This window comes from Pavona decussata, unplaced genomic scaffold, assembly GCF_977016875.1.
Source record: "Pavona decussata unplaced genomic scaffold, jaPavDecu1.1 SCAFFOLD_14, whole genome shotgun sequence".
Lineage (NCBI taxonomy): Eukaryota > Metazoa > Cnidaria > Anthozoa > Scleractinia > Agariciidae > Pavona > Pavona decussata.
The window spans coordinates 1,397,239-1,424,000 of NW_028145437.1; the positions used below are offsets into that span (position 1 = coordinate 1,397,239).

At 37.8% G+C, this 26,762-nt stretch overlaps 3 protein-coding genes and 1 long non-coding RNA gene across 8 annotated transcripts in view; 2 read left to right on the forward strand and 2 right to left on the reverse strand.

Annotated features, from left to right (window-relative positions):
• LOC146487656 (uncharacterized) lies at nt 1–7,153 on the reverse strand. The gene is made up of 6 exons (XM_085083741.1): nt 6,828–7,153; nt 5,461–5,523; nt 4,938–5,017; nt 2,726–2,856; nt 1,624–1,690; nt 1–1,091 (listed from the first exon to the last, which is right to left on the reverse strand). Exons 1-6 carry the CDS (start codon nt 6,899–6,901, stop codon nt 961–963), a joined length of 546 nt encoding a protein of 181 aa, XP_084939867.1. The 5' UTR covers nt 6,902–7,153; the 3' UTR covers nt 1–960.
• A 78-nt stretch (nt 7,154–7,231) lies between these two features.
• Nucleotides 7,232–12,681, forward strand: LOC146487657 (Parkinson disease protein 7 homolog). Its single transcript, XM_085083731.1, has 6 exons — nt 7,232–7,526; nt 8,459–8,560; nt 8,752–8,811; nt 9,549–9,618; nt 10,643–10,723; nt 11,688–12,681. Exons 1-6 carry the CDS (start codon nt 7,365–7,367, stop codon nt 11,843–11,845), a joined length of 633 nt encoding a protein of 210 aa, XP_084939857.1. The 5' UTR covers nt 7,232–7,364; the 3' UTR covers nt 11,846–12,681.
• Nucleotides 12,682–15,085: 2,404 nt separating this feature from the next.
• The window catches only part of LOC146487658 (uncharacterized), a 28,788-nt gene continuing 17,111 nt past the window's right edge, over nt 15,086–26,762 (forward strand). Inside the window, exons 1-6 of one of the 5 annotated variants that reach the window (XM_085130081.1) lie at nt 15,086–15,230; nt 19,133–19,598; nt 21,288–21,997; nt 23,551–23,700; nt 24,917–25,216; nt 26,328–26,600. In XM_085130081.1, coding sequence (XP_084986207.1) covers nt 15,197–15,230; nt 19,133–19,598; nt 21,288–21,997; nt 23,551–23,700; nt 24,917–25,216; nt 26,328–26,600 — 1,933 coding nt within the window. In that variant the 5' untranslated portion in view covers nt 15,086–15,196. Of the gene's footprint in view, nt 15,231–15,324; nt 15,512–15,565; nt 15,664–19,132; nt 19,599–21,287; nt 21,998–23,550; nt 23,701–24,916; nt 25,217–26,327; nt 26,601–26,762 lie in introns of those variants that run through there. The other 4 variants (XM_085130089.1, XM_085130114.1, XM_085130098.1 and 1 more) reach the window with 4 other exon arrangements.
• Nucleotides 21,927–23,410, reverse strand: LOC146487659 (uncharacterized). The gene is made up of 3 exons (XR_014856761.1): nt 22,806–23,410; nt 22,271–22,456; nt 21,927–22,062 (listed from the first exon to the last, which is right to left on the reverse strand). It is a non-coding gene; the product is annotated as an uncharacterized LOC146487659 (long non-coding RNA).

A 26,762-nucleotide genomic window follows, 5' to 3' on the forward strand; every position in this document is an offset into this window, starting at 1 on the left:
TGTAATGAAATGCATTTTAATTTACAGATATTCAGACAATGCTACTAAACTAATTCCTATAACGACTCAACTAACAACTAACAACACCCACTGGAAAAATTGAATTTAAAATATATATTTACACCACAGGTTTTGGAAACTGTTACATTAATAACATTCAAATGGCACAGAGACAAACAGTGGGCTCGAGACAACTATGTAAGAAGAAAAATCACATACCAATTACATATAGCTATCCTAATAACAATGAATACACTCAGGCAAAGCCTAGATAACAACTTGTTCAGGTAAATATACGGTTGAACAGTCAGTGCACAAGCTATTAAATACCTAATATATACAGTTTGATAAATACAACAACCTGACACGTTAAAAGATTTTGTGGCTTTTTCTCCTGTTATTAACTTTACAGTCAAAATCATCACACCAGTCAAACAAGACTTGGTGAAATGCAAGGACAATTTACTGGAAAAATTTGCTCATGATTGAGCACTGTCACTATTCAATGCACTAAAACCTAAACTGTGTTTACTTGCTGCAGCATGGCTGTTTGAATCTTTTTTTTTTGGGGGGGGGGGGGGATGTTCTTTGTTCTTCCCCCTAAAATAGTAATTGGCAATTACGAACACTGAATTACGGTCTTAAAGGTATCTGCTGCCACAATATTGTTCCTTCATTAAACGAACAGTTCAGAGAGTGGATAACTATATCCAGTCGATAAATCACTATCCGGCAGAAAAATGTACTCCAACTAATACAATTTATTCACTGGATAGCGATAACCCCCGGAAAAAAAGTTATTGACTCTTTGTATTTTGAACAACTGGGGCCAGATGTTTAAACAAATTCTCCCAACTAGATCCACAGAAATATATGGAGACCAGTAAGTAGAATGTCCATGTTGAGATTGCAGCTTAGGGCTATCTAATAGTTTCATAGCGTGGCATGTAGCATTGACCTCTAAACATGCCAAAGGCAGGTGCAGCACTTGACAGGTTCATAGCAAACGCCACGTCTTTCTCTTCGGTTGAGAACAGAATCTGGCCACAGATAGTTGATCAACCAAAATGGAAGCATGATGACAAGAAATGCTGAAAAGGAACAAAAGAAAACATTTGTATTATCTACAAAAGCAGCAAGGATGGAAGGAAAGAAAGCTGAACTCTGAGTTTGTATTCCAAGCCAAAATCCCTCACTCAGTACGGTAGTTCAGAGTTTAACTCAATAACAATATTGAGATTTGTCTGACAGTGAATGCATGGTAGTCTTGGAATCTAGGGACTGAATTTAAGACTTTAATTCTCATAGGCTTGAAAATCTTGTGTAACCATGTTTTGCTCTGAAATTCCATTAGTCAGGAAAATAATTCCTCTTGACCCAGGGTGGCAATTAACCTACTCAGTGAAGGTTTACAGGGTGCTTTGTAGCATTTTCACGGATTTAAAATATTTTTCCACTTAGTAGGATCTTTGTATTACTGTCCCATCCTATACCCTTCCTAATAATTGCCCACTAAGAATTAAAATTTCACAGCACAACACAAGGGTAGGGAGACAAAGGGAGGTACCTGGTGAGATTTCTTTGACACCTATATTTCGTGTGGCTGATAAATAAAATACCTACCAGTTGAAAGAACAGCAAATATTCCAAATGAAAGACACAAATAGTACAATTCGGGGGTGAAATTAGACTGAAAAGAAACAGAAACAAAAATGAAAAGTTTTGGTTGCATTAATCAAGATATGCTGGAATATCAGTGAATTTTCAGTGTCTATCTGTTCACACCAATTAAAAAAATGCTAAAGGACAACTTGTTCAATTGTGTTTGATGGCAGGGCAAATAAACCAAAAATTATACCATACAAACTTTGTTGTTAGGTTTGATATCCAATTTTTTAGTCATCTTTATTGCTACAATAATCAGCTCAAGATCAATGTTCTATTTCACAGCAAGTAGTATTTAGCAGAAAAAATACCTCAAACGAGTATATAACTTGACTAAAGCTCACCACCTCAATCTGTTCAACAAGTAAGTCAATCAAACTAAGCAAACACTGTAGCTCATGACAACCATCTGGCTCAAGCAACCAGCATCTGATCTGAACCAAGTCACACCAAAGCACTTTCCTTAGAATCTCTTATAACCAAACACTGTCCTGTTTCCAAGGGTGGTCACAAACAACGGAGTTTTGTTAACATGACAAACATGACATTTAGAAACATACTACATGTATTTGTACAATAGAAGTGCTTTTCAGTCAGTGACAAAGGCATACTCGGAAAATGAAAATCAGAGTTCTCCCAGCAGGAGTCGAACCTATGACCTCTCCGAGTATGCCTGTGTTACTACTGGTAACTGAAAAATATATCTTTCATTTAATTCACCAAGCTAACCATTTTTAATTTTGCCAACATTCATATCTAAACATTGTTTCCTGTTAACAGTAACAAGAAGGCTTGCATCTCAGACTAGAAACCTATCTCCCTAAAATAAACCACTTATAAACAGATTTGGAGGCTCACTGATTGTCTTAAGCCACGGCCTAAGTTAGACTCTGTTTAAATAACTGGCCCTTAATGTCATATAAATGTTGTTCGCCCTCACTAAACTGCTGCTGCCACGTGGAATGAAAAGTGCTGTGACTTGCAGATTACTGGTCAGAATGGCCATAGTTTGTCTTCTAGCATACATGAAGGCCTGGTTGTTTACAAGTGAAATACTCACACAGAATTCTGAGGCTAATGTTGACGCAAACAAAACCATTCCAAGAATGAGTGATCCAAATCCAAAGAAATGAAATGCAATCTTCAGCTGCCAGGGCACAGGCTCCATTACCGCAAACAGGAAAGTAAAGGCTTTAAATTAGAGAAACAATAATTAGCCTTGATGAATGTGTGAAATCTGGAACTGTAAGTACAAAAAAATTGAGACTTTAAATAAACTGTAAATTAAAAGGGCCACTGATTGTTGTTTTCAGTTTATCAGATATCTGTCCACATAGGACTGTCCCAACCCCCTAGAGAACACTTCTGTGTTTTTCTTTTAGTATAAATCTACTGAATATTATAAATTATCTTGCTACTCTACTCACTATCATTTAAAACAACAACTATTCTAAGAGTCCTGGAGACATCATTGGTTTAAAATTTGAAAGTCATACTTGTACTCAATCTCATACTCAAACTCAAAGCTTTTCAGGTCCATATCATTTATGTACCTGGCTATATTTGTTCCTATTTACTGTAGTAAGCTCTAATATTAGGGAGCTTAAAGGGACACAGTCACCTTTGTGACCGCGCTGACCTGGACACTAGTTTTGTCAATTTTGAAAAACGTCCACCTCAACCTGAAATCAAAAGTACGCGTCAAATGCATCTAGAAATCCGCTTCAATCTTCCCAGTGTTTTCTTATATTTTCAATCTTTTACTGGAAACCTGTTTCTGAGTATGCTTTTGCTCATCCTATGGTATTATTTTATCATATTTGGTTAAAAACAGTATGGATCGCGTCTCCAACGGAACGTGAAAAGAAGAGGTGGGAAAAGTGAAGGCGCCGGGCGGAAGAAGTCGCCTGCGTTGACCAATATAACGAGAGAAGTCAATCAAAAACACTGGAAAACAAATCTCCATTATATATATTTGGAAAATCGCATTTTCTCAACCTGGCGAAAGGTTCGTGCGGAGGGAATCTCCGTAAACGATTCGAACTTCACGTCATATATAGCTGCTTGGTTTGGAGCTCAGACGAAGACAAGCTTCGGTACACAGTCGATTATCTCCTCGACAAGGAAAACCTCTCTTAGAACCTTGTTTTCTACGGGTCGAGCAAGCGTTCTTGTAATGACATGGGTTTGGTTCCTAAATTTAGATAACGGAGAAGTTGTAGAAACGAAATTATAAACACAAAATATATGCCAATTGAAAGCAGAAATAAAGCTTACCGGTAGTTTTGCTACAAAGTCGTTTCGCCACACTGCAGTTCAGGCGATTCGCTACGTTTTACATATTCTCTAATATTTAAACTCAATTTGCTTCTTATGCAAACACTGTGAAATGTAGAAACAGCTACGATGATTTTTCACTCGACCAGATACGGAAATAAACAATTAAATGATTCTTCGACTTCAGAGGTATTCGTTGACGTTTGGCTTTCCCTGGACAAGTCCATCAGTAAATTTTCCATGGTATCAAGAAAATGAGTGTTCTAATATGACATTAGGTCTATAATCACTATAATAATTTTGACTGGCTAACACTTCGACTCCACAAGGTTTGTTTAGATTATATTTTTTCAAAGGATGCGCTTCTCAGCGCGAGACTTGCTGAAGTGTGATATGCAAATCAGCTAAGAAATGGTATCTAATGCGCATGTGCACCAGGTGACTGTGTCCCTTTAAACAAAGACAACGGCAATGACAACGCCGCAGAACAATAGGAAAAACAATTGCTCTGCACGTGCGTTTTACATTTTGATACATTTCTTTTCTGTCCTCTGCAAAACAACAACGTGAAATGACCACATTTACGGTTTTGTGGAGAACGTGGACGCAGGATGGTGAATTTTTCATTTTTCTTTCTTCACTTGTATGCCACTCCAACCCATTTAGTTCCTGAATAGCTTGCCAATTTTGTAAAAGTTGAGCGAGTTGAAATAATCGCGAAGTAGCACAAATGAAACAAAGATATATTTTTAGGTGATGTTTTTGTTGCCGTTGCTGTCGCTGTTGCTTAAGCTGCCTATTGACCAGTGGCAAAAGTTTCCTACAATATGACTTCACGATCAAACATATGGGTCTTAAGAACAAAAACTGATGAACAACAAAAAGTAATTCATAAACTTGTACCATGAGGGATATAAGGTCAGGTCAGTGAGGAGATTATGCATATTGAAGATCTAAAGGATTTACATGTTAATGGTTAAAATATAACCACTTACCTATCATGGCAAATGTGAAGACAATACCAGCTACACTGATGTTCAATAGAGGTTCATCACAGTATTGTGAGCTGCGAGGACTATCAAGAGTAACAAAAGAACTATATTTCACACTGATAACTTTGCAACTTATAATTTAAAACATTACTTATTTCACTTATTTAAATACTCCAATAAAATTAAATGACCTCAACATTTATTTAGGACCCATGCTCACGGAATACCTTCTGTGTTGAACTCTTTACAATATTATTTGTTAATACCCTTATCATTAACTAACATTATATTTTACTTATCATATAGCTCATTTATGAGCATCTTTAAAAGAGCCTATTTCTCATCATGTGAAACACTGCATAATAAACTCCCACTAATGTGACGACTCAAAATTGTCAATGGTTAATTCAACAGTGGTGCATAGAACATATTAAGAGGAAAGTTGTTTTTGCATGATCATCATTTTGACATTCAATCACTTTCTCAAACTTACGATAATAAAAAAATTAGATACACAAACACTTACAGCCAAATCACATAAATCTGTGGTATGATGAGTGAAAGGGCCAGGAGTATAACAACAAGTCTCCTGTAAAAAAAAAAAAAAAAAATTATAAAAGAGTACAGTGAAACCCTGCTTTACGGTCACTTGCTTAATACGGACACTCTTTATTATGGACAGTTTTCTTGGTCCCTCTCCATACATTTTCGGCCTTAAAATTAACCCGCTTAATAAGGACACCCTGTAATACGGACACTTTTTCTGGTCCCAACGGTGTCCGTAATAACTAGGTTTGACTGTAGTACTATTTAAATGAAGTCAGACAAACCATTAACAAATGATTAAAAAATTAACATTTCCATTACTGGTTACCGAGTTAGTAATCACTCCTCACTGGAGCATTAGTCACAACAGCCCTTGTGCTGTTGGTTTCACTAACCACCAAGGCTTTTAGACAGGTGAGTCCACCAATTATCCAGCCTCCCGACATCCCACCCAAATAAAACGATAAAAAAAAAAAATCATTCAAGCATCAGTTCCTCTTTTGTGTACATGCAGGCTACTTGCATTTTTAAGAAAAGTAGTACCATAATTTCTTGCTTTTTAGCCTTTGCTAAAAATATTAGATATCAAACTAAGTTTTTTACATGATAACCAATCTCTGTGCCAAAATAGAGCTTACATGGAGCAACTTCAATTTCGTGGCAGAAAATCTACTTATGATAATCTTCCATAACTCTTCAATTGGTATCATTAAGGCTTGTTGTTAAAGTGCTGCATGCATACAACAAAGTTGCACTATCTAAATTAACCTAAAAATTCCAGTTTTATCAAAAGCTCTTCTCCCACTTTCCCTCTTCATCACAATAATTGTTATAATAATTAAAAAGAAAATTAAAAAAAAAAAAATAAGAAATTTTTAAAAAAAAATTAAAGAAATTCAAGTGCTACAATACAAGCATTAGCACTGTTCATCAGAGTGAATCCACTGTGATGAAGTGCTAACACTGGAAACATCAGCACTTGAATATCTTCATAGTCCTCATTTTACCTTATCAACTCTGTTAATAAAACCAAACATTCGTTTCCACTCCCCACTGATGCAACACCACAGTTTCTGTTTCTATAGAACCTATCAACCTCCTTATCTGACTTTATAGAACCTAACATTTGCCAAATAACTATTATACCTGGATAAGGGTTGTAGTTTCTAAAGAAATCGTTGATTGTATTAATTGAGTCGATAAAGTAAATTGATCATTGTAAAGAGATAAACTCTGACGAAAAATTAAGGGCTGGCACTCATCAGCTTTTGTACCTCCATAAAAACCAAACATTAGTTAAATATAACTTAGGTTAATTGACCAATCAACAAAGTACACTGAACTTACACTGCTCCTCGGCTGTCTTTTGGAAACCATCTGGTAAAATGATAAGCACAGTGGGCCACAAAGTAGTACCACATTTTTACGACGCTTGAATTGTTCCTTTAAAATCACGTCACATCAAATCTAGCGGGATGCAACTTTATAAACAACGGAGAAAATGTCCACAGATGTTACATTTCCTCAGAAGAAGCCAATCTGTATACTCTTGTATACTTCGATAATTTTTAGCGTGATTTTAGCAAAGAATCTGCCAACGTATTTTGGTTGCTGAGAGGATATTTACGTCCTCGTAGAAACTAAACAACCCCGGAATTTTGCCACCATGTTGTGTCCCACAATGCCTTACACCACTTTTCTAATCTTTCGTCTGATTGGTGGAATATTGAAGCACTCAAGAAAATTACAAATGGGTTCTCTTTGCTTACCGTAGCAGAACAAAATAGCCGAACAAGGTCGAAAAAGAGAATCCAACGCTTAAATATACAAGCTTTTCATTGCTGTGAAAATTAATCTAAAAGAAACTGTATTTCAAAGCAGTTGATGCTTGTGAGCCGCGTGTGTTTGTCGTGGATTAGAAGTCTGGGTACTAGGTATTTGTGCTCCAATATGGCGGACCTGAAGGGTAGTGCTCTTGTCATTTTGGCCGAAGGTGCTGAAGAAATGGAAGCTGTCATCACTACAGATGTGCTTCGGCGTGGAAAAGTAAGTTCATGTACTTGAATTTCAGTTTTCAAAGAGTTACCTTCGAAAGTAAGGCATTTGTAAGAGTGAAAATGTGACGAGGTGTGTTGAGAGAGTTTGCATGTTCATTTATTGAAGCTTATTATGTCTTGTGGACACGATGTAGAAAGCAAAGACTCTTGAGTGTTTTATTGAGGTGATAACGGCATGGTTGTCATTTACACGTCTGTGGTAGTTTTCCGTGTTTACCCGGGGTATGAACGTTTGAACCGTATCCCAGGGAGTCAGGGTATCTGAGCATGGGGCGTGGGGGAAGGGGAATTGGAGTGGAGCTACCAATCCTTGTTGTGCTATTTCTCAGATAAATTGTATCAAATGGTATGATCATCTGCCTTTTTACTTCCAGGAGTCTATTCAAGGACTTTTGGGTTGGACCCCAACTAAGATAAGTCAGGAAGAGGAAGGGATTTATCTAGGAATATCGAAGGGCCTCTGCCCACAGGGTAGACCCCAACCAGTCTCTGCAAATTTAGCTTCATAGTTTCCTTTAAAATCTTAGGCTTTTGATAACCACCTCCTCTCTATAGCAATTTTGAGAGGCCTTCCATGGGTTGTATTAATGTTTTCTGGAACTGTACATTATTCTCTGGAGGTTCAGTGTGATGACCTGTGATTATACCCCTGTGAAGTGAATTGAGGTAGACTTGTTGGATATTATGCAACCCTTCTTTGGGGTTTGTAAGTGTTGGCTTGTGACCCTGTGTATTTAAAATGAGTTAATGTCATAATTGTGTGAACACATTACAGACCCAGGGATGAAAGAGTGATGCAATGTGAGTTGGTAAAAATAAAACTCTAAAATTATGATAAAAAATGATATGCAGGAATCTGCAGGAGGTCCTTGTGACACTTTGCAAATATGTATATTTTCATCTATATCATGTTGATTCTAGGTTAAAACAGTCATTGGAGGTCTTGCCAATGCAGATCCTGTTACATGCAGTCGCTGTGTGGTTGTTAAACCAGACATGAGTTTAGAAGATGCCGTCAAGCAGGTTAAAAATAAATTTTATTTGACACAGAACAGTCAACAGTATACTTTATGTTTCTGTATTAGAGATGCATGAAATACGTTCTCTTACATTCTCTTGTCACTTTAATGCTTTATCGTAATCCAGAGACATTTAAAATCTGATTAAAGTTCCTTAACAAGGTTTTATTCTCATCAACCATTTTATCTTCTTAGGGTCCATATGATGCTGTCATTTTGCCTGGTGGATTAGGAGGATCTGAGAATCTTGCTAAGGTCTTGAATAATTTTATTCTAAACATTTCACCAAGCTTCCTGTTCATGACCCCCTCTGGACTATGTTCCAACATCCACTTTGTGAGAGAGATTAAAAATTTAGGGCTGGTAATTTGAGTGAAATATTCACAAGGTTAATTAGGTAGTAGTTTAAATTTATAAAGTTTAAGCTGTTCAACTTGAGTATTGAATTCAACTGTCTGTTAAACCACAAAAATAATGTTTTTTTGCTGTTCAACCTGATTTTTCCAGCCACAAAATGTTTTAAAGTCAATGTAACAATGTGATACGTTTATGGAGGTAGTACATGCATGGCCATGCAGTAAGGGTGACAGTCTTAAAATACAGAGGTTGTAGGTTCGTGTCCCAATCTGACTGCTATAGTAGCTATTTTCCAGTGATCGTCTGTGGTGGTGGGTGCATGGATGTTGGAGGGTATACTGTAGATACTTCTGGTATCACACAATGAGGCAACAATTTAGCGTCTTTGGAAGATTACTATCAAGATTAATGAAATCTAGCCTTAAATCACCAGCAAAGTGTGTTGAGTATTTTGACTTAAAGAATAGCTCAGTTTTCTTATACAGTGTGCTTGGTGTACAGATTGTACACTAACTGCCCATACGCTTGGCTTGTTTTGAGTCAATGGTTTTAAGCAATATTTTAAGGAGCAAGCAAAGCCTACATAACAGTTAGTTACAATGTAAGTGTTCTGTTAATTTTTGGTTAAATTGCAGTCTGCTAAGGTGAAAGAAATTCTCAAGGAACAAGAACAAAGTGGAGGAATTATTGGAGCAATCTGTGCTGGTAAGTAATATATATGTACAGTAGAGTCCATTCTCAAGGGAAATAAACACATCAGCCAGTTGAGTCTGTTGGAATCCTAATTATGACCAATGTATTTTATGTTAGTTTGGTTGGAAACTGCTGTGTGTTTACATTACCAGAGACTGTATATTTACCCTTCCTCTCATCAGTAGCCAATGTTTTTTACTTTGGCAATATAGAGTGAATTTCTTTTATTTAATCATACAAGGGGAAAATGGCTAGCTTCAGAATAAAGTGGAAAAAGATAAGAAAAACAAGGACAGAAAAGAAAGTCCTTATGAATATGACATGTCAATGCCAGGTAGGAAGCAAGCCTGGAGACTCCAGGGTTCAAGTACTGTAACTTGGTACTGAAGTGAATTGAAACAAATTGAATTGGGAAATAATATTTTACTTATATTCTGGGTCACTATAATGAGCTGTATACTAGAAAATATCAGTGTTTGAGAAAACAGACATTTGAGATAGCAGAGAAAGTATCCAAGGGAAGTGGAAGAATGAAAAGGTTTAAGGGGGAGTTACACCTGAACGCCATTTTTCCGCCACTTGACATGGCGTTAATGAAAATATCTTGTTCGCGTTTCAAGCAATCTAAAAACCCTATCATCATATCGTGAATCTTTGTTGTGGGGTATTTTGTGAATTTGTGGGTGATTTTGGGGTATATTTGAGAGGAGTAGTTTTTCTAGAAAGATTGGTAAAATTAAGAGAAATAAGAAATATTGAAGATTTAGTGAAGTTTAAAAATTGGAATTTGTAGTTAATAATTAATAGACGGATACCAAGTTAGTCCACTAGCAATCCGGGGTGCTCTTGCATGGGTATCAACTGTCTGTTAGTGTTCCAACAATCATTTTCTTTCCTCTATCCCTTCGTAAAACCTCTTCAAATTTCATTCAAATTTAGGTGTATTGCCCCCTTAAGAGTAAATTATGAGTAACATGTGTATTGTGCTAATTGTTGTTACAAATGTAATTAACCATGGGTTCATATGTTTTGATAGCCCCAACAGCCCTTCATGCTCATGGAATTGCAAAAGGAAAGACAGTGACATCACATCCTTCAGTGAAAGATAAGCTTGATGGTATGTCATGCCGGAGTGTAACAATACACTGAACTATTAGTGAATTATTTATTACAGTTGCAATACGCTGACCACAATTTCAACTATCGATAACTATCACAATAGTGTTCTCAATTATTGATAGTTTCAGTAGTCATCAAATAATCTCCTGTAGTCCTTTTCCCATGATGTTACATCCCTTGTTCCCTGCGCATCAGTGTTGTTCATTGCCATGGAGCCTGAAGCATTTAAAGTTAAATACAAGTTTGCTTCTATGTTTGTTTGGTTGTAACTTGTTCCAGGACTTATAATATCTGAATTTAAAGAGGCAGCAAATAGTCTCTCTATATAACAGTGCAAGATCTGGGATTGAGGGGAGACAATATTATTTAAAGTAACATTATTGCAATAATATGGAAATACTGTTGTGGCACTAACTTCGCAATGGTACTAGTATTGCAATGGTGTTTCCACCATCACAATACTATCACAATATTCACAGTGACCTCAATAGTCATCCCTAATGTCTTGTCACCTGTAGTCTTTCAATACAGCCTCCTCTCACTCCTGTCTTCTAGGGCCATTCACTCTCTTGCACAAATGCCCCAGGAAGATAAACCAATAAGAAACAGCCATATTAGTAGGTAGCTAAATGAATTGTTTTTTAGTTGAGGTGTGGAGGTGAAGTGACCTTTTAGTCAGACAGAGGAACAGAAAGCAGTGGTTCAACACTTGTTTGTTCCTTGCAAGGTTGTCGATTTTGGAGAAAAGAAACTTTGCTCCCATTCTTGCTCTGACTGCGTAGAGGTGTGTAAATGATTACTGGTGTCCTTAAAGTGGTCTTGGAACTGGCAGGATGAGACCAATTGCCTCTCCTCCCATGGGGCTGTAGGTGTTGGCTCAATGGCGTAAAGAAAATAACTTTCATTGCACTTTCAGACTGACAACCTGCAATTTCTTTAGAAGTATCATCCTCCATTTTCAGGTTACACCTACTCTGAAGAGCGAGTTGTTCGAGATGGCAACCTGGTAACCAGCCGGGGGCCTGGAACAGCCTTTGAGTTTGGCATTGAACTGGTGCGTGCTGTGCGAGGCAATGATGGTGAAGCAGAGAAACTTGCAGGTCCAATGTTGCTGAAGTAACTACATGATAGTCAAACAAGAGTCAGTCTGATGACTGTGGAAAGTGTGGTTGAATGAGCTACATTTTGTGTACTGTAACGATATGTAGTTTTGAAGAGTGCTGTCGCTTAACATTACCCACTGGAAGATCCTCTCTTTTGTTGAAAACAAGGCTTAAGGTGCCTTAACCTTTTTTTTTTTTTTTTTTCATTCTTCAACATTTTTTACTCTGCCCCATCCTGTACGTTCAAAGCGTTGACACCCAAAGGACACCCAGACACCTTTCTAGTTACTGATAAATGCTTGCTGCCTTCATCCTTCAAAATGAATGATCCCTTGAAAAATCAGGAGTCTTTTAGTCTCAAGATCTTGGATTTTGTAGACCAGGTCTGGAAGTCTCTTTTTTGAGCTTGCTATGCCATAGTTTATGCAGCCCTGGTCTTGGATTTCACGTCTCAACATCTCAGCAAGCCTCAGGTTTACCATTCTACACCCCTCCATTTCACAAAGCTTGGATCTTCCGCTGGTCTTTTTGTTAATGTCAGTGTAAACGGAAGCATAAAGGGACTCAATACAGTTTTTATAGGTGGTGGGTGTTCTTGAAAATTATATAATCTGGGAACAAAGAAGTTCAATTATGCTATATTTACCTAAATGGTCTACATAAATTATCCCAAGATAGGTATTTAAAGGAGAATGCAGTGTATTAAGTGGATTAAATTTTGGTTAATGGTAGGTATTGAAAACTTGTAACCTGACCTTTTAGTTTTAACAGGCCAGTGAAATTGTGAATGGAAAGAGTTATAGAACAAAAAACTAGAAACCAAAGCAATTAAAATAAAAATTATTTTATGGAATATTACCATGTCAAGAATATTTCCTAAAATAATGAAGATACTTGTTTGTAAATTTAAACTATGGACGTTGTGGCACATCTTTGTTTGACTCTGTCGTTAACTCAGCCTTTTTTTGAAGGTTTGTACATTTACAGCCAATTTCATTGTTTTGAGCAGACCTTGATTTTTCAAACATTGTTTACCAGCAGCTATGATTTGGCCCAGAGCAGCATTGAAATTAACCTGCGAACACAGTATTTCCGGCTGTTGTTTCTCTCCACGTTATTTTTCAGCGGAGAGAAGTAAAAACCGGAAATGCATCTGCATTCGCAGGCTTCCTTGAAATTGGCTGTAAGTTTCCGACCAAATCTCTAAACAACTGACCAACTAATTTGTGTCCAATGGTGTCGTGTTTGTTATGTGGCATGGAACAAAGCAAAAAATCTGAGTCCAATGGGAGTTGACTGAATCCAAGTTAGGGGTTAGCCTGATTTTCACATTTCCAAACCCGTAGTGAGATCTGGGTACAACATTAGGTTCAGGTTGCCCTTGGACACTCGGTGAGAGTGTCCTGGACTGTCTGAGAATCAGGCTAAGTTAGAGGTGTGCCACAATATGCTCTCAAATGAATCCAGACACTGTTGATGATGAAATTTCGCACTTCAACTCCCATGACACAAGTTGAAAAATGATGATGCTCTTTTATCAACATAATTTGCAATTGGATGTAAGCTCAAGATTGGACTAAAGAAAATGATAGGAAAATAGGGAAGAGATTTCCTGTGCTGTTTCCTGATAACAATAATAAAGGAGCCAATGTACTCTGTCTACAGGGGAGGTAAATCTACCCTACCTGGGAACGAGGTTGGTGGTATATGGGAGCATATACGTGTGCAGAAAGTATCACAAAAATTGTAGATCAGCTTGGAGATGCCAACCTCTGGAAATCTCGGAAATCTGGGGACTTTTTCTGTTGCGCTAACCCTCCCCCCGACATCAAGCCATTTCTCCCCATAAAAATTACTTAAATCGACCTAGAACAACCCACCTCCCAAAAAATCAACTTCACGTCTTTCCAGCAAAATCGACCCGTTTCCTTTGGTTTTTGTAAACATTTGTAATACTTCGGTTGACAGATGCTTGAAAGTGCAACCAGAAACTGTAACGTGTCTTTAAAGCGAAATTCTGTGAATTTTGAGAAAATGTAAGTTTAAAATCCTATTTTATTGTACCGAAATGATCAAAAGTCGTTTTTCTGGGAAATTTGGTGACCCGTACGGGAGAATGGGAGAGAGTTAGCAAATGATTGATTGACTCGATCGCAGCTCTACCTTTTTAGGCTATTGAAGGAGATCAAACTACCTTTCCTGTTTTTAAAAGTTACAATCAGGGCCACTTCCTGACCTTTGTTTAAATTGACAGGGAATTTAGTTTGTTTTCAAGTTTTGAAACTTTGATGTACCCTTGGGATCTCAGCCAATGGGACCACTTTTGATACGCGGAGGATATTCTGCCTCTTTTCGTTTTTCTAAAGTAACTTTCATTTTTTTAAGAAACCGAGAGAATAAGTACTTTTTGAGGGTGTGTTTTTTGTGGATTATATGTTCAAACGCTCCGTGTCAAATTATATCCCTGACTGATATGCACGGGTTTCTATCGCTGGTTCTGTCTGAATTTTTTTACAAAGAATAGTATACTTCCAAGAAACTTCAGAAAAAACCGAAAGGCTTGAAATAAGTATTTTTTTATTTCCTTTTTCAGTATGTTGTTAAGTCTTCCTGTCCCGTGTGTCTGTGCGTCATCTTCGGGGTATTCCCCTTTGCGACTGTGCCTCACTTGCTCATTTTACAGAGTAGCCAAGGAATTAGATTTCTTCAAAAACATGTTACAGATAAAATATGGGTTGACGAATTTTCTACAAGCAAGAATGAATCCATAAACCACTGAAGTAAAGACAAACCGTTGAAAGTAACTTGGAGGGAAAGGAAGGAGGTGGATCCTCTCCTTCCTTGTATTTCTGACAGATCGCACACGATTGGCCACGCGAACAACTCCGCAATTTTAACCGGGATAATATCACAATAATAAGGAGATACTGATACAAGGAATAACAACGCACAGTCAGTTATCGCATACGCGCGCATACGTATAATAATGTCAATCTGATTTCAGGCGTTATATCAAGGCGTACCGTCACTTCCGATTCAGTACATTGTTGTATCAAATGACTTCCGGAAGCAAGTTATCACTGCCAGTTTTGCTTATTTTTGGTGCTTTGGCGGAGTCCGTAGTTTATTAACCTTGGGTCACGTTTTGATCTTGGGTATTATGAGTTTATTTTAAGAACAAAAAAGGTATATAAGACTAAGAGACTGAATGAGACGACAAAGGATTTTGAAATTGAGTGAAGATGAACTGACAAAAAAAGATCACCCGGGATTTGAATGAGCCGCATCGTCCAATATCGACAATTAACACAACAAAATTTCACTGCGGAATTTTCCAGGATTGAAAAGGAGAGATATTTCATTGAAACATGAGGCTTTACGTGCTCGTCCGTGTTCAAAGCGGTGAGTGGAAAAAGAGAAACTTGTATAAAACCAATTGAAAACTCTTGCCCAGTCCCGGCCTCCAAACAGTCACCTCACCTCACGGAAATGCGCACAAACCGATGGATTTGTTGTGCACTGCGCATTTGGCTTCTTGCTTTGTAAAAGCCAAAAAATTTAAAAAGTTGTGATTTCCGACGCTTTGGTATTTCCGAGATCTTGAGCTTCCGAGAGAAATATTATTTATGTTCTAATGGCTGCAATTTGTTGATCGACTTTTCTCAGATGTGGGTCGACATCGGGTGAGTAAGCTTAAATTGAGCTTGATCACAATATTGTAATTTCTCGGCGATTGTTTTCCTTTTGTTTTGGCTTTCAGTGAAGTTCCTTTCTGACTTTCCGGTGATATCAGATCAATCGTCAGAGAAAGTATTATGTATTCGATTAATACTGAGTAAGTTCAATTTTATCCTTGAATTTCGCCAGCTTCTTTGTGTCATGATAAGACAAGAAAATGTCAAGAAGAAGTCAATTTCGTTTCTGTTATTATTTTCATTTTAAACACCGTTTAAAAGCAAATTCGCTCTCTCAATCAGATCTTCTTGATTACCAAATTCAGCCTGCATTCAAAACGCTTCCCTCTTGATATCTGTAACCAGTCGATGTCACTGTTGCACTTCACACGCCATTGATATCTGTCTGATGTCTTACCCTAAATATTTTTTTTGATTTTATGCATCTCATCGTGTCATAATCCATTATTTGTTGCAGCGAAGTGATCAACAAATATCTGTTTCACTATGAAACGATTCAATGAGTCACGTAGTAAAATATTACGTACAAACAATAATATATTATTAAACGATATTGACCAGTTACTTAATGAAACCCAGATAATAAGAAGTGTTGATAAATATTTCCTTGTGGTCTTGACAACTAGAAATTGTGCATTGTGAACAATTTAAACTTCCAATAACGTTGTTTTAATTTTAGATTTTGCTCTTCTAGCATGCTATTTATATGCTATAATTTAGCACAGTAATGATCCGTAGCTGTATCAGAAGTATGCCTCTCCAAACAGATAATTGCTGCATACTGCAAATTACTTGACTGTGTCTAGTGAACATCTAAGAAATCAGTGACGATTTATGTACATGTAGATTTGAATGCTAATCGAAGCTGTGATGGTATTTACAATCTCCAAACGCAAGTATATAGTGAATTATGGTTCAAGTGAGTGAATGTAGCAGATGCATATGCCTGTATTCAGGCAAAAATAATTATTATTCTGTATCATAGAAGTATGTCAGGTGGCTCCATTGGGTTTTCACTTGTAACATGGCACGCTTTGTTAGCCAGTTTTCTCTTTTTTTTTTTTTTTTCATTTTTTTCCCCACCAATTCATTGAAATCACCCAAAATATAATAATTATAACAAAACTGTGTCCTCAAACCCTCGCTGGTAACACAATGCCTTTGAGTCTTGAGTTAAAACTACTCAAACACAGGCATTTGTCAGTGTGTATTAAGCGGCCTTCACACGGCAAACTAAAGTTGGCAAACTCGTGTTGGCGAACTTCAAAAAGTTGGCAAACTCGTGCCTTCACACGTCAAACTCGCGTCAAATCACAACACTTGCAACATGGCCGACGTAGTGCAGTGGCACTCATGTAGAGTTGCTGCTTGTGTCTTGGTCCTATTGTATGTTAATCGCCGAAGAAGAAACAGAAAGCGCTGGCAAAATAGAAGGCTTGGACAAAACCTTATATCAGTAGAAATCCCACCCTTGGAGCGTACAACACGCTTTTCCAAGAGCTTCCCGCCTTTTAATCCCAGTTTCTCCGCTAGTTCTTCCATTTTTGTCCCACAGATCTGGACAGTTTTGAACTTCCTCAATGTATTGAAAAGTTGCACGTTCGTCTTCACATCCGTCCACCATTTTGTGAAGTGTCACGCAAATCACGTGAATAGAGCGCGTGTTGTGATTGGTTGACAGTCACCAACACATGTTTGCCAACCGTTCACACGTCAAATACGAGTTTACCAACACGAAAAAGTTGGTGAAAAAGTTGGCGAGAATAGAGGCAAGTTCTATTTGTCGCCGACAGTTTACCAACTTGTTTGCCAACTGTTTTTGTGCCGTTCACACACACCAACTTGAGTTTGCCAACACGAGTTTGCCAACTTTAGTTTGCTGTGTGAAGGCTGCTTTAGGCTTTGATTTTTTTTTCAATTTCCTTCAGTGAAATCTTCTGAAATTTTCACAGTAGATAGAACTCCACCAGGAAAGTCTTTTAAGAGTACAAATTAGGAAGGGGTTACAAAGGCACATTCTTTGCATTTTGCAAACTTGTGGTAATTGGCCACGGCCTAAAATCATGTGTTATAAATGTTTATGAATATTGATCCCTAACTCTGGCAAATGGTTTGAAACTTCTGTACCAGTTTTTTGGGAAATTTGACGGAAGGAAACATGATAAAATCGAGATGAAAGTTGAGATTTTCAGACACAAGAATATTACACTGTACGTATGCGTCTTAGAATAGGAATTCGGCAAGATCCTTATTTGGGGATTGGTGAACTTTACAGCGGGGAAATTTCAGGGAAATTTCACTGAAGGAAACATGAGAAAATTGAGATGAAAGTTGACATTTTTATCGACAAAAAGATTACACTGTCTGTATGCATCTTAGAATAGGAATTCACCAAGATCCTTATTTGGGCATTGGTGAACTTTACAGCAGGGGACTTGTTATCTTTAAAGACATGAACAGCAATATTTTGGTTTGTCAAACTATAACAGAGAATGTTTTCTTTGAAATGCCTTTTCTGTTTCTGATCCCGGGCTGTATAGAGTTGTATTGTTGCCTTGTTCACTGTTTTGTATGAGCTTGTGTCAGCTCCTGTGCGCACATTATTTAAGCGCATGTCATCAGTCTGTGCGTGCCTAAGACCCTAGTGACACACCTTAATATACATGTAAAAGGAAAATTGGCTCTCAAATGAATAATAACCCTTGGGTCAAGGACATTGGTGACTTAAGGTGCACAGTCACTTGCAAGAGATCCTAAATACATTGGTCGACTGGGAGTTGATTCAAATAATGTTAACGAAAGATATGTCATAAAGAGGGCTGTTTAACTAAGGAAAATGCCCACTGATTACAAGGCTGGTTACATTTATGAGCTCAGTTATATTCAATGGTAATTACTTGTGGTTCTAAAAATTAGTGAGTGATACCACAAGATAAGTTGTGATGATGTTTGAATTACTTCTCCCAACAAAAGAGAGAAAAATGTTTAGAGATAGTGAGAAGAATAAGTATGTTGAAATTGGGGCTTGTCAAGTTATAATCAGTCAATTATTAAATCAATCAATTGAATACATAATTACAAAATTACATATTACATGTATGTGACGTAATGCGTGTAAATTGCAAAAATAACTAATACTTACTCAATACACAATACAACTGTACATACATGTATGTGGGAGAGAAACAGCTTACAGAACTGATGTGGCTGGGTTCCAATGAAATTTGAATCACTAATTAAAAAATAAACTCATTAATACCTCTATTGGTTTAAAAGAAACATTTTTGAAGTGTTCCTTTAGTTAACTAGCCTTTTAAAATGTTGTGGTTCTGTTTAATTAATTGATTCATCTAAATATATATATGGGAATGTTGGTTTAATTACAACCTCATTTTAATATTTTGCTACAAATTGCAGAAATTGAGGTTTTGGAACAATATATCAAAATACATCTTAACATCAACTAAAATCTCTTAACTTATGAACTGATTATACAGTAGAGCTCCTACAGTGTCCATTGTAAGGTTGCTTTGTGTTTCACACCGTCACTCAGCAGGTAAATTGTAAATATGATAGAGTAAAACCATTTCTCTCTAATCTCTTTCCCAGGTATGGAGGAAGAAGCTAAAGGTGGAACAGCAAAGACTTCTGTGGTCCAGCCTCCCACTGCTAAACCACGCCCTGTACCTAGAAAGCGAAATCAGCCTAGGGTGGATACAACTGTACAGAATGGAAAACCTGAAAACATTCCACCAAAGCCTGTTGTACTTCCAAAACCTCGGAGACCACCACCAAATGCTCCGAGCGTAAAGCCATCTGAACTTTCTCAGAAAAATGTTACTGATAATAATAACAAGAAACCTTCAGTGGAAGAAATAGCTAAAAGTATAACAACTAATGGTAGAGAACCTTCTGGAAAAAGTATAAGTCAAACTGTTGAAACTAGGAATGGACCTGCTCATTTGGATCTCAAGGATTTAGCAGAGGACGATCAGTGGTATGAACCAATACAACCCAGACAAGAAAGTGAGTTATCAGGCTCTGAGGAGGGCTGTGACGACAATCCAGCTCCAAGGTCAGTGAAATAATTATACTACTAACAGTGTAGGTAAAGCTGCAATCAGGTCACAGATACACTGTATCCCAATTGGCCAGTGCTTCATTCTTCTACAACATGAAGTAGTTGGGAGTATGTATTTACTTAATTTTCCTCCACAATTCCACTATCACAGGAAACCCAGCATAAAGTGACGAGGAGTTTTACTATTCCCCCAGGATGGGATGCTAGTACACAGCAGGCTTACCCACATCACCCTGTTAGGTTTCCTAAGAGGTCCACAGGAACCTGTTTTAATACTTTACAAATACTGTAGATTCCATTTGGTCATGCAAGTGTACTGTGACAATGCACAAATGACATCAAATGTGTAGGGAGAAAGAAGTATGCTACACACCTGCAGCTCATACTGTAGTGTGACTGACTGGTGTTCCTAACATGTTTTGGTGTCCCCAGTTCATTACCAGAGAACATTGGCTAGTACAAGGCTAATTCAAGTCTTGAGATTGGCTAACCTTAATTTATGCAAACTTTTATGAGGGAGGACTATGAGAACCTTCTGCATCTCATGATGTATTTTACAGCGGTTACCAATAACATGCGACCCATCGCCTTCAAAAGACTTCGACAAAGTTGCGTTTTGGTGGACGTCAATCAAAGAAAAGCCGTTGAAATTATTTTAAATTCTGACAAGATTCCAAGGTAACCCGGCAAGAAACTGAGAATTTTTGCTTCACTAAGAGAAGGTAAACTTTATTTAAATTGATTTCCCAGCTAGATCAAGGGAAAATAAAAGGTATTTTTGAATTAAAAAATTTAATGTTCACTGCACGTGATAATTTGCTCACTTGCACGCATCGCTGATTTTGCAAAATTATTTATACGCGTAGCGATTTCAAATGTTTCAGAAAAAATGCGGCTTCGTCTAAACAATGCCCATTCTTTTAGATAAACTGGCTTGGAAATCAACTTTCATAAAGTTTACCATCTGTCAGCGGATAAAACTGTCAATTTCTTGGTTCTGTTGCTTTGAATTGTTGTCTGAATTCAAAATAATTTCAACGGCTTTTCTATGATTGACGTACACCAAAACGCAAACTTTATCAGAGTCTTTTGAAGGCGATAGGTCGCGTGTTACTGGTAACCGCTATAATCACAAACTAAACACCAGTTTTAGACTGCCCATTGTATAAATGTGGATGAAGCAAGGTCTCTTTCTGAAGTCAGAATGACTGTTATGGCATGAGAACCACTGGCCACTATGCGTGACAGGCTAACTACCACTAAACCCCCTTGGGATTGAGGGGGGTGGGGTGGTATTTGGGGCTGCTCTAAATTAATGTCTCCTCAGGTGTCTGTATGCTCAAGGAAAGGTTGTTTTTTATTGTTAAAACAGGATTTCTCAGCAAGCTCTTACATGTATGAAATACATTATTCTGAAGATGGATTTATGTCCTAAAAGTTCCTTGAGCAGCAGTTGACTCTTAATAGTTCCCTTCCCAACCTCCTCTTGAGAAATCTTTTCAAAATTATTGTCTCCTCAAAAATGTTCTTTAAACAGTCAAATTATCAAATTTAATTATGGAGCAGATGCATGTAAACCAGACGAGGATATTTTTATCATGAGTTTTCTTTGTATAAATTTTGTGAATAATTTTATCCCTTTTAATAATAATAACAATCATCAGCCTGTGTTTTTAATTCCAGGGGTGACAAAATCACACCACCATCTCCTCGCAAAAGAAGTGGCGCTTCTAGGGATTCCAACCCACCCCTCCCCTCCAAAGTAGAAACAGCTGGTAAAGGTTCCCCACCCACCCCCCGTAAAATAATGAGCACAATTAGCAAAACCTCGCCTCCTGTCTTGAGGAAATTTGGTGGCTTGGAAATCAAAACATCACCGCATGTACCTCGCAAGTCAAGTGAAACAAGACCAGTGGAGACTGCCAGTCCTAACATCTCTCCAAGAACTCATGATTCAAGTTCCGCAAGTAACAAATCCAAACCTTTAGCTCCAAAGAAACCTCTTCCATCTTTGCCAAAGGACCTTTCTGGCCAAAATACAACAACTGAGACATCAATGGGAAGTAAACCTTCTCTTCCTCAAAAAGCTCCCCCTGAGCTAGCTTCATCTTCTACAAATGACTCCTCTCAACCTTCTGTCGCTGCACTAGCACAAAAGTTATCAACAATGCCTGTGTTTGCATTCCGGGATGCCAGTAGTGGTAAACTGGGTGTATCTCCGCGACCATCACCTCATTCTTCACCAAGACTGACAACACGTAATGCACCATCAAATTCACTGTTAGACAAATCTGAGTCCAGACCTTCAGCAAGTGTAACAAGAACTAATGAGGTAGCCAAACCCAAACTTCGACCAAAACCCGGAGCTGCACAAGAGAAACCTCAAACTCAAGGTCAGTTTGTCAAGCACAGATTGGAATTGAGTGCAAAATGCAAACTGCAGATTGCAGAGTACAAACTTCATGTAGGCTCACATTAAGACTCAGTCAGGTATTTTTAGAATCTGGTGTACATTGTGATCTACACTGTGGTGCCAGCTTAAATTAACTCAAGCTAACAGTCTGCAGTCTGTATTCTACTCTCATTCTACATTTAATTCCTACCATGCAGGTTTGCAGTTTACATTAGACTGACTCTATGGAATTTTTGACTGAATCAACAAAAACATGGAAAGGGTAAAACAGCTTGAGATCAAAAGCAGTAACTACCTGTATAGCAAACTTTCAAATTAATGAAGGTGTCATGTATCCATGATTATTTAGTTTGGATTGAACATACAGTACCATGAACATGTTGTACAAAAGTAGTGGAATCACTTTCAAGGGAGTAGCATAAGGTTTATTTTACAATAACTGTCCAAATTCCCGCGCGCTGATTGGCTCGTAGCTATTGTCTATAAGAGTACAGACAATAAAAATGACGTCAGATGTAACGCGCGCGCTTTCTCAACGAAAAAAAAAAGCCAATTCCGCTCGCACTTTTTCCATGTCATTGTAAAAAACAAATCGACGGCAGTTTTCTATGGTCTATACTCTTATAGACCATAAAATGACGCCATAAAATGTCCAAAACCTGGCAGTGAAACCACTCGCCTGCGGCTCGTGGTTCCACTTGAGTTTTGAACATTTTTTGACGTCATTTTATGGTCTATAAGAGTATAGACCATAGAAAACTGCCGTCGATTTGTTAATTGTAGAAAACTGGATCATTGCATAATGCAATATACCAAAGGTCTGATTGGCTTAGTGGCCATAAGATATCAGCCATTAAACCATGCCAAGAAATGGCAACCATTAAAAATTTATAGTCTTCTGGTCTTTCTTGGAAAAATGAAACCAGAGAGATCTAGCAGTGTTTCTATGTTGTTTATAATAAAACAATTATTTCATGCATGCTTGCTGGATATCAGATGATTATACCCAACTTCAGTGCTATGCACCTATCTACAGTGTTTCATCTCATATCCAATGAGCACTCATGGAAAAATTGTTAAATATTACACCAAAGCTTCCTTACCTTCCACCATAATTATTTGTATGTGGTTTGGTATGCTCTATCATCACAGGGTTACCGTGTAAGACAGTTACAAAGACCAAGGTTCAATTAGAATATTATGCCTATTTATTAGGAAATAATTTATTATTATTTTAATCTAGATAAAGGCTATTTTCTTCTATTTTGGAGACATCTGCTCGATTTGATTTCTTTATGTTTACAATGTCCCCAGTTACAATGTACACCTTAAGAGAGTTTGTGTCATTTTATGTTTTGTTCGTCATCTGTTAGCTGTTTATTGCTCTGAGTTTATCAATAAAATTATTGCTCTGAGTTTATCAATTGCTCTGGCATTCAGTCCAACACATAAACACTGAAATGTACACTGCACCCTTGCAACTGTAATTTCTTTACATTCATTTTTTGATTTCTTTGTCATTTTATACACCAGGGCATGAAGTGCAAAAGCATCCACCTGCGAGACCCAGTCCTCCGTCAGCAGAGGCTGTGGCAAGGGTGAGGTCTAGAACAGTAGAAAGTCTTGAAGAAGACAAAGAGAACACTGCATCAGGTGATACCCCAGCTGAGACAGGAGGTAAGGGTCTTGTATAAGTCACAGACAGCTGCCGTGATAAAGAAAGGTCTCAGAAGAGGTTTAGAGCAGGCAGCCACCTCCATGTATAAACTTAGTGTATCTAAAGTAAATTGAATGCTGTGGTGAATTTCATGGAATTGTTATTTTTACAGTCAAACTTATATCAATAAGGCCAACCTTTGAGAGGTTTGATTGACCACTGGATTTGTAGGAAATTCTACAAGAAAATAGCTGATTAAAACGTTACAAGTTTAAGGAAATATAAAATATCACATCACCGTTTTACACCTGACAATCTCACACCAGGTGTTGATGCTTACATTCAGTGTGTCTTGATGTTATTGGATGTACTGCCTCTCACATAATGGAGTGCTTTGCACCAGCTCATCTTCTTTCTTCCCAAAAACTATAGCAGACTGGAACTGCCTCCCAGAGGCCATTGTTTCGTCAACCTCTTTGGAAATATTTAAACATAGGTTATTAGCTTTTCTTGTATTAGTATATAGTTTATATAGTTTTCTTTATTTGACTTTCATATCATTATTTTATATATTGATTTATTAAAAACTGGATCATTGTATAACGGAATTCGAGCGGTTTGATTGGCTTAGCGGCCATGGTATATGAGCCATCATACCATGCCCGAGAAATAGAGACAGTTAAATTGTCTTCCAATTGTTCTTGCAAAGCGAAATCAGCAAAATCTAGCAAAAATTCTTGATTGTTTTTAATAAAACAATTATTCCACTCACGCTTGTTGGATATGAGATGATTATAGCCAACTCGGCGCTGCGCACCTCGTTGGCTATCTATCATCTCATATCCAATGTGCGCTCGTGGAATAATTGTTAAATATCTGTATCTTATTCATTTACTAATTTTATTTATTTTTATGGTTGGTGTGATTTTACCAACCAAATAACATGTAAATATAAATGTAGAATCTTAGTTAGCAAGTGCTACAACTGACGAGTGCAAATTTAGTGGTATAAAGCTTAGCCATATGCTCTAAATTTGCATGCCTTTGACTTCCTACTTGTACAAACTGCTTTGAAAATATGGCCTGGCTGTAGCTCAGTTTTAGACCATCTGGACTACTGAAATAAAACTAATATTTCATAGGTTTGACTCCCATTGGTAGAGTCAGAATGTTTCTCTGAGTATTCCTGTGGCACTGACTGATAAACTGTATCTTTCTTATTATTCTCTTTGTGACATGTAGGTCATGGCAATTCGTCAATAATTCCCAAGAAAAGGTTAGCAACACGAGTGAAAACTCTCCAACATGGTGCCAGTCGTCCCTCAAATGATGCTGTTCAAGCCAACAGGCGACCACCACCCCTCCCTCCCGGGGCTGTCGCTGCGATGGACAAATCGTCTGTAAAAGGTCCACCTTTGCCGCCAGTGCCACGCGGCCCAAGGCCAGCCTCTTCTTATGATCAATCCCAAGGAGGTGCTGGTAGACCCCACGTCAGCAAATCTGTGTCTGCTGGTAATATACCAAGGGTTGCAACTGCTGAAGGTAATGGAGTGTATACAATATACGAGTCAGCGAGGCATGCGAGGCATGAACAACCCCCAACATAAATGGTACCTGTTAAGCTAACCGGGGAGCTATTTAAGCTAACCTGAGTGCTATTTAGGCTAACCGGGGTGCTTTTAGGCTAACTGGAGTGTTTTTTAGGCTAACCTGAGTGCCTCGCATGTCTGCATCGCTGGCTCACAGATTGTTAAGACCCAAGGTAATGCTTCATTTAGGTTGATTTAGAAGGTACAGCTATAGATTATCAATGTGGTAAGTGATTTCTGTAATGTGTCCAGCTAGCCTGATGCAAAAAAAGAAAAGAAAAGAAAATTGTACGCAACTCACATTCAACATTGTCTGTGGCTGCTACATGTATTGTGGTAGAGCTTTTAAAGATGTTTGAAAAACCAAAAGGTGTATGACTTTTTAGGTTTGTTTTTACTGTGTTCCAGATAACAGAGGGGTCTCAGAAATTTCCAATCCCTTCTGTGGAGGGATGTGGATATTTTCTGAACTATGTGATCCATGAAAGTAGGGCAAAATAATAATAATTATTTTGGATGAACAAACCCTAACAGAATGACAAACAAAGGATACTAAAATAGTAACAAATCTGTGATCAAATGTGGATGGGTTGGGGAGAGGTATGAGAAAGGCCTTACAGTTAATATACAAACTTCAATGCAGCCAAGCCAAACTAGTGTTATGGTCTATCAAAAGCATGAATTATTCATTTTACAAGTTAATTATATGGACGGTACTTTAGTTACTGACATAGCAAATCAGCATTATCACTGATTTTTTTTAATGTGCTACTCACACTATTTACTATAATATTCAGTGATTAGAGATCCCCTTATACAGTCAACTCCCTTTGTTGTGGACACCCTCTGGTCCAAGAGTTAGAGACCTTATTAGCGAGAGTCTGCAATAGAGGGAATTTATTTCAGTCAAATGTGTGTAATTTATTTGCCGGGGTTCTAGGTGCTGTCCATAATTTATTATCGGGGTGTCGGTAATAGTGGGGTGTCCACAAGGCGAGAGTTGACTGTACACTGTATGATGTCTCAGGTCTCAAAGTGTTCCCCTTTATCTTATCCTTGTCTAGAACAAGCAGAATACTCTTATGCTTATGAGCATGCTTTTCTTGGAGCTAGTCCACCCAAACGAGCTCAGTCAGCTCGCAATCCGCCCACTGCCCCCATGGAGGAGTCTGATGGTACTTATGTTGCACCTGATGAAAATGTTGTCAGTGAGTTCATGGAAGAGCTTCATGAGAAAAAGACGGCTGTGTCTTATGAAGCAGCTGACGAGCTGGCTGTGGTTGGGTTTATGGATAGTGTGAGGAGGAAAAAGCAAACGTTAAATGGATTGACTTGTGGTTAGAGCAATGTTATTATTACGTGCATCTCTTTTGTGATTTACTGTACAGAGAAACCTTGATTTAATGAAGTGTGAAGGGACTAGGGAAATTGGTTTGTTATATTGTCGGTTCATTATAACTAGATATTGTTCCATACATTTTGAAACGCCGGGCTGGAGA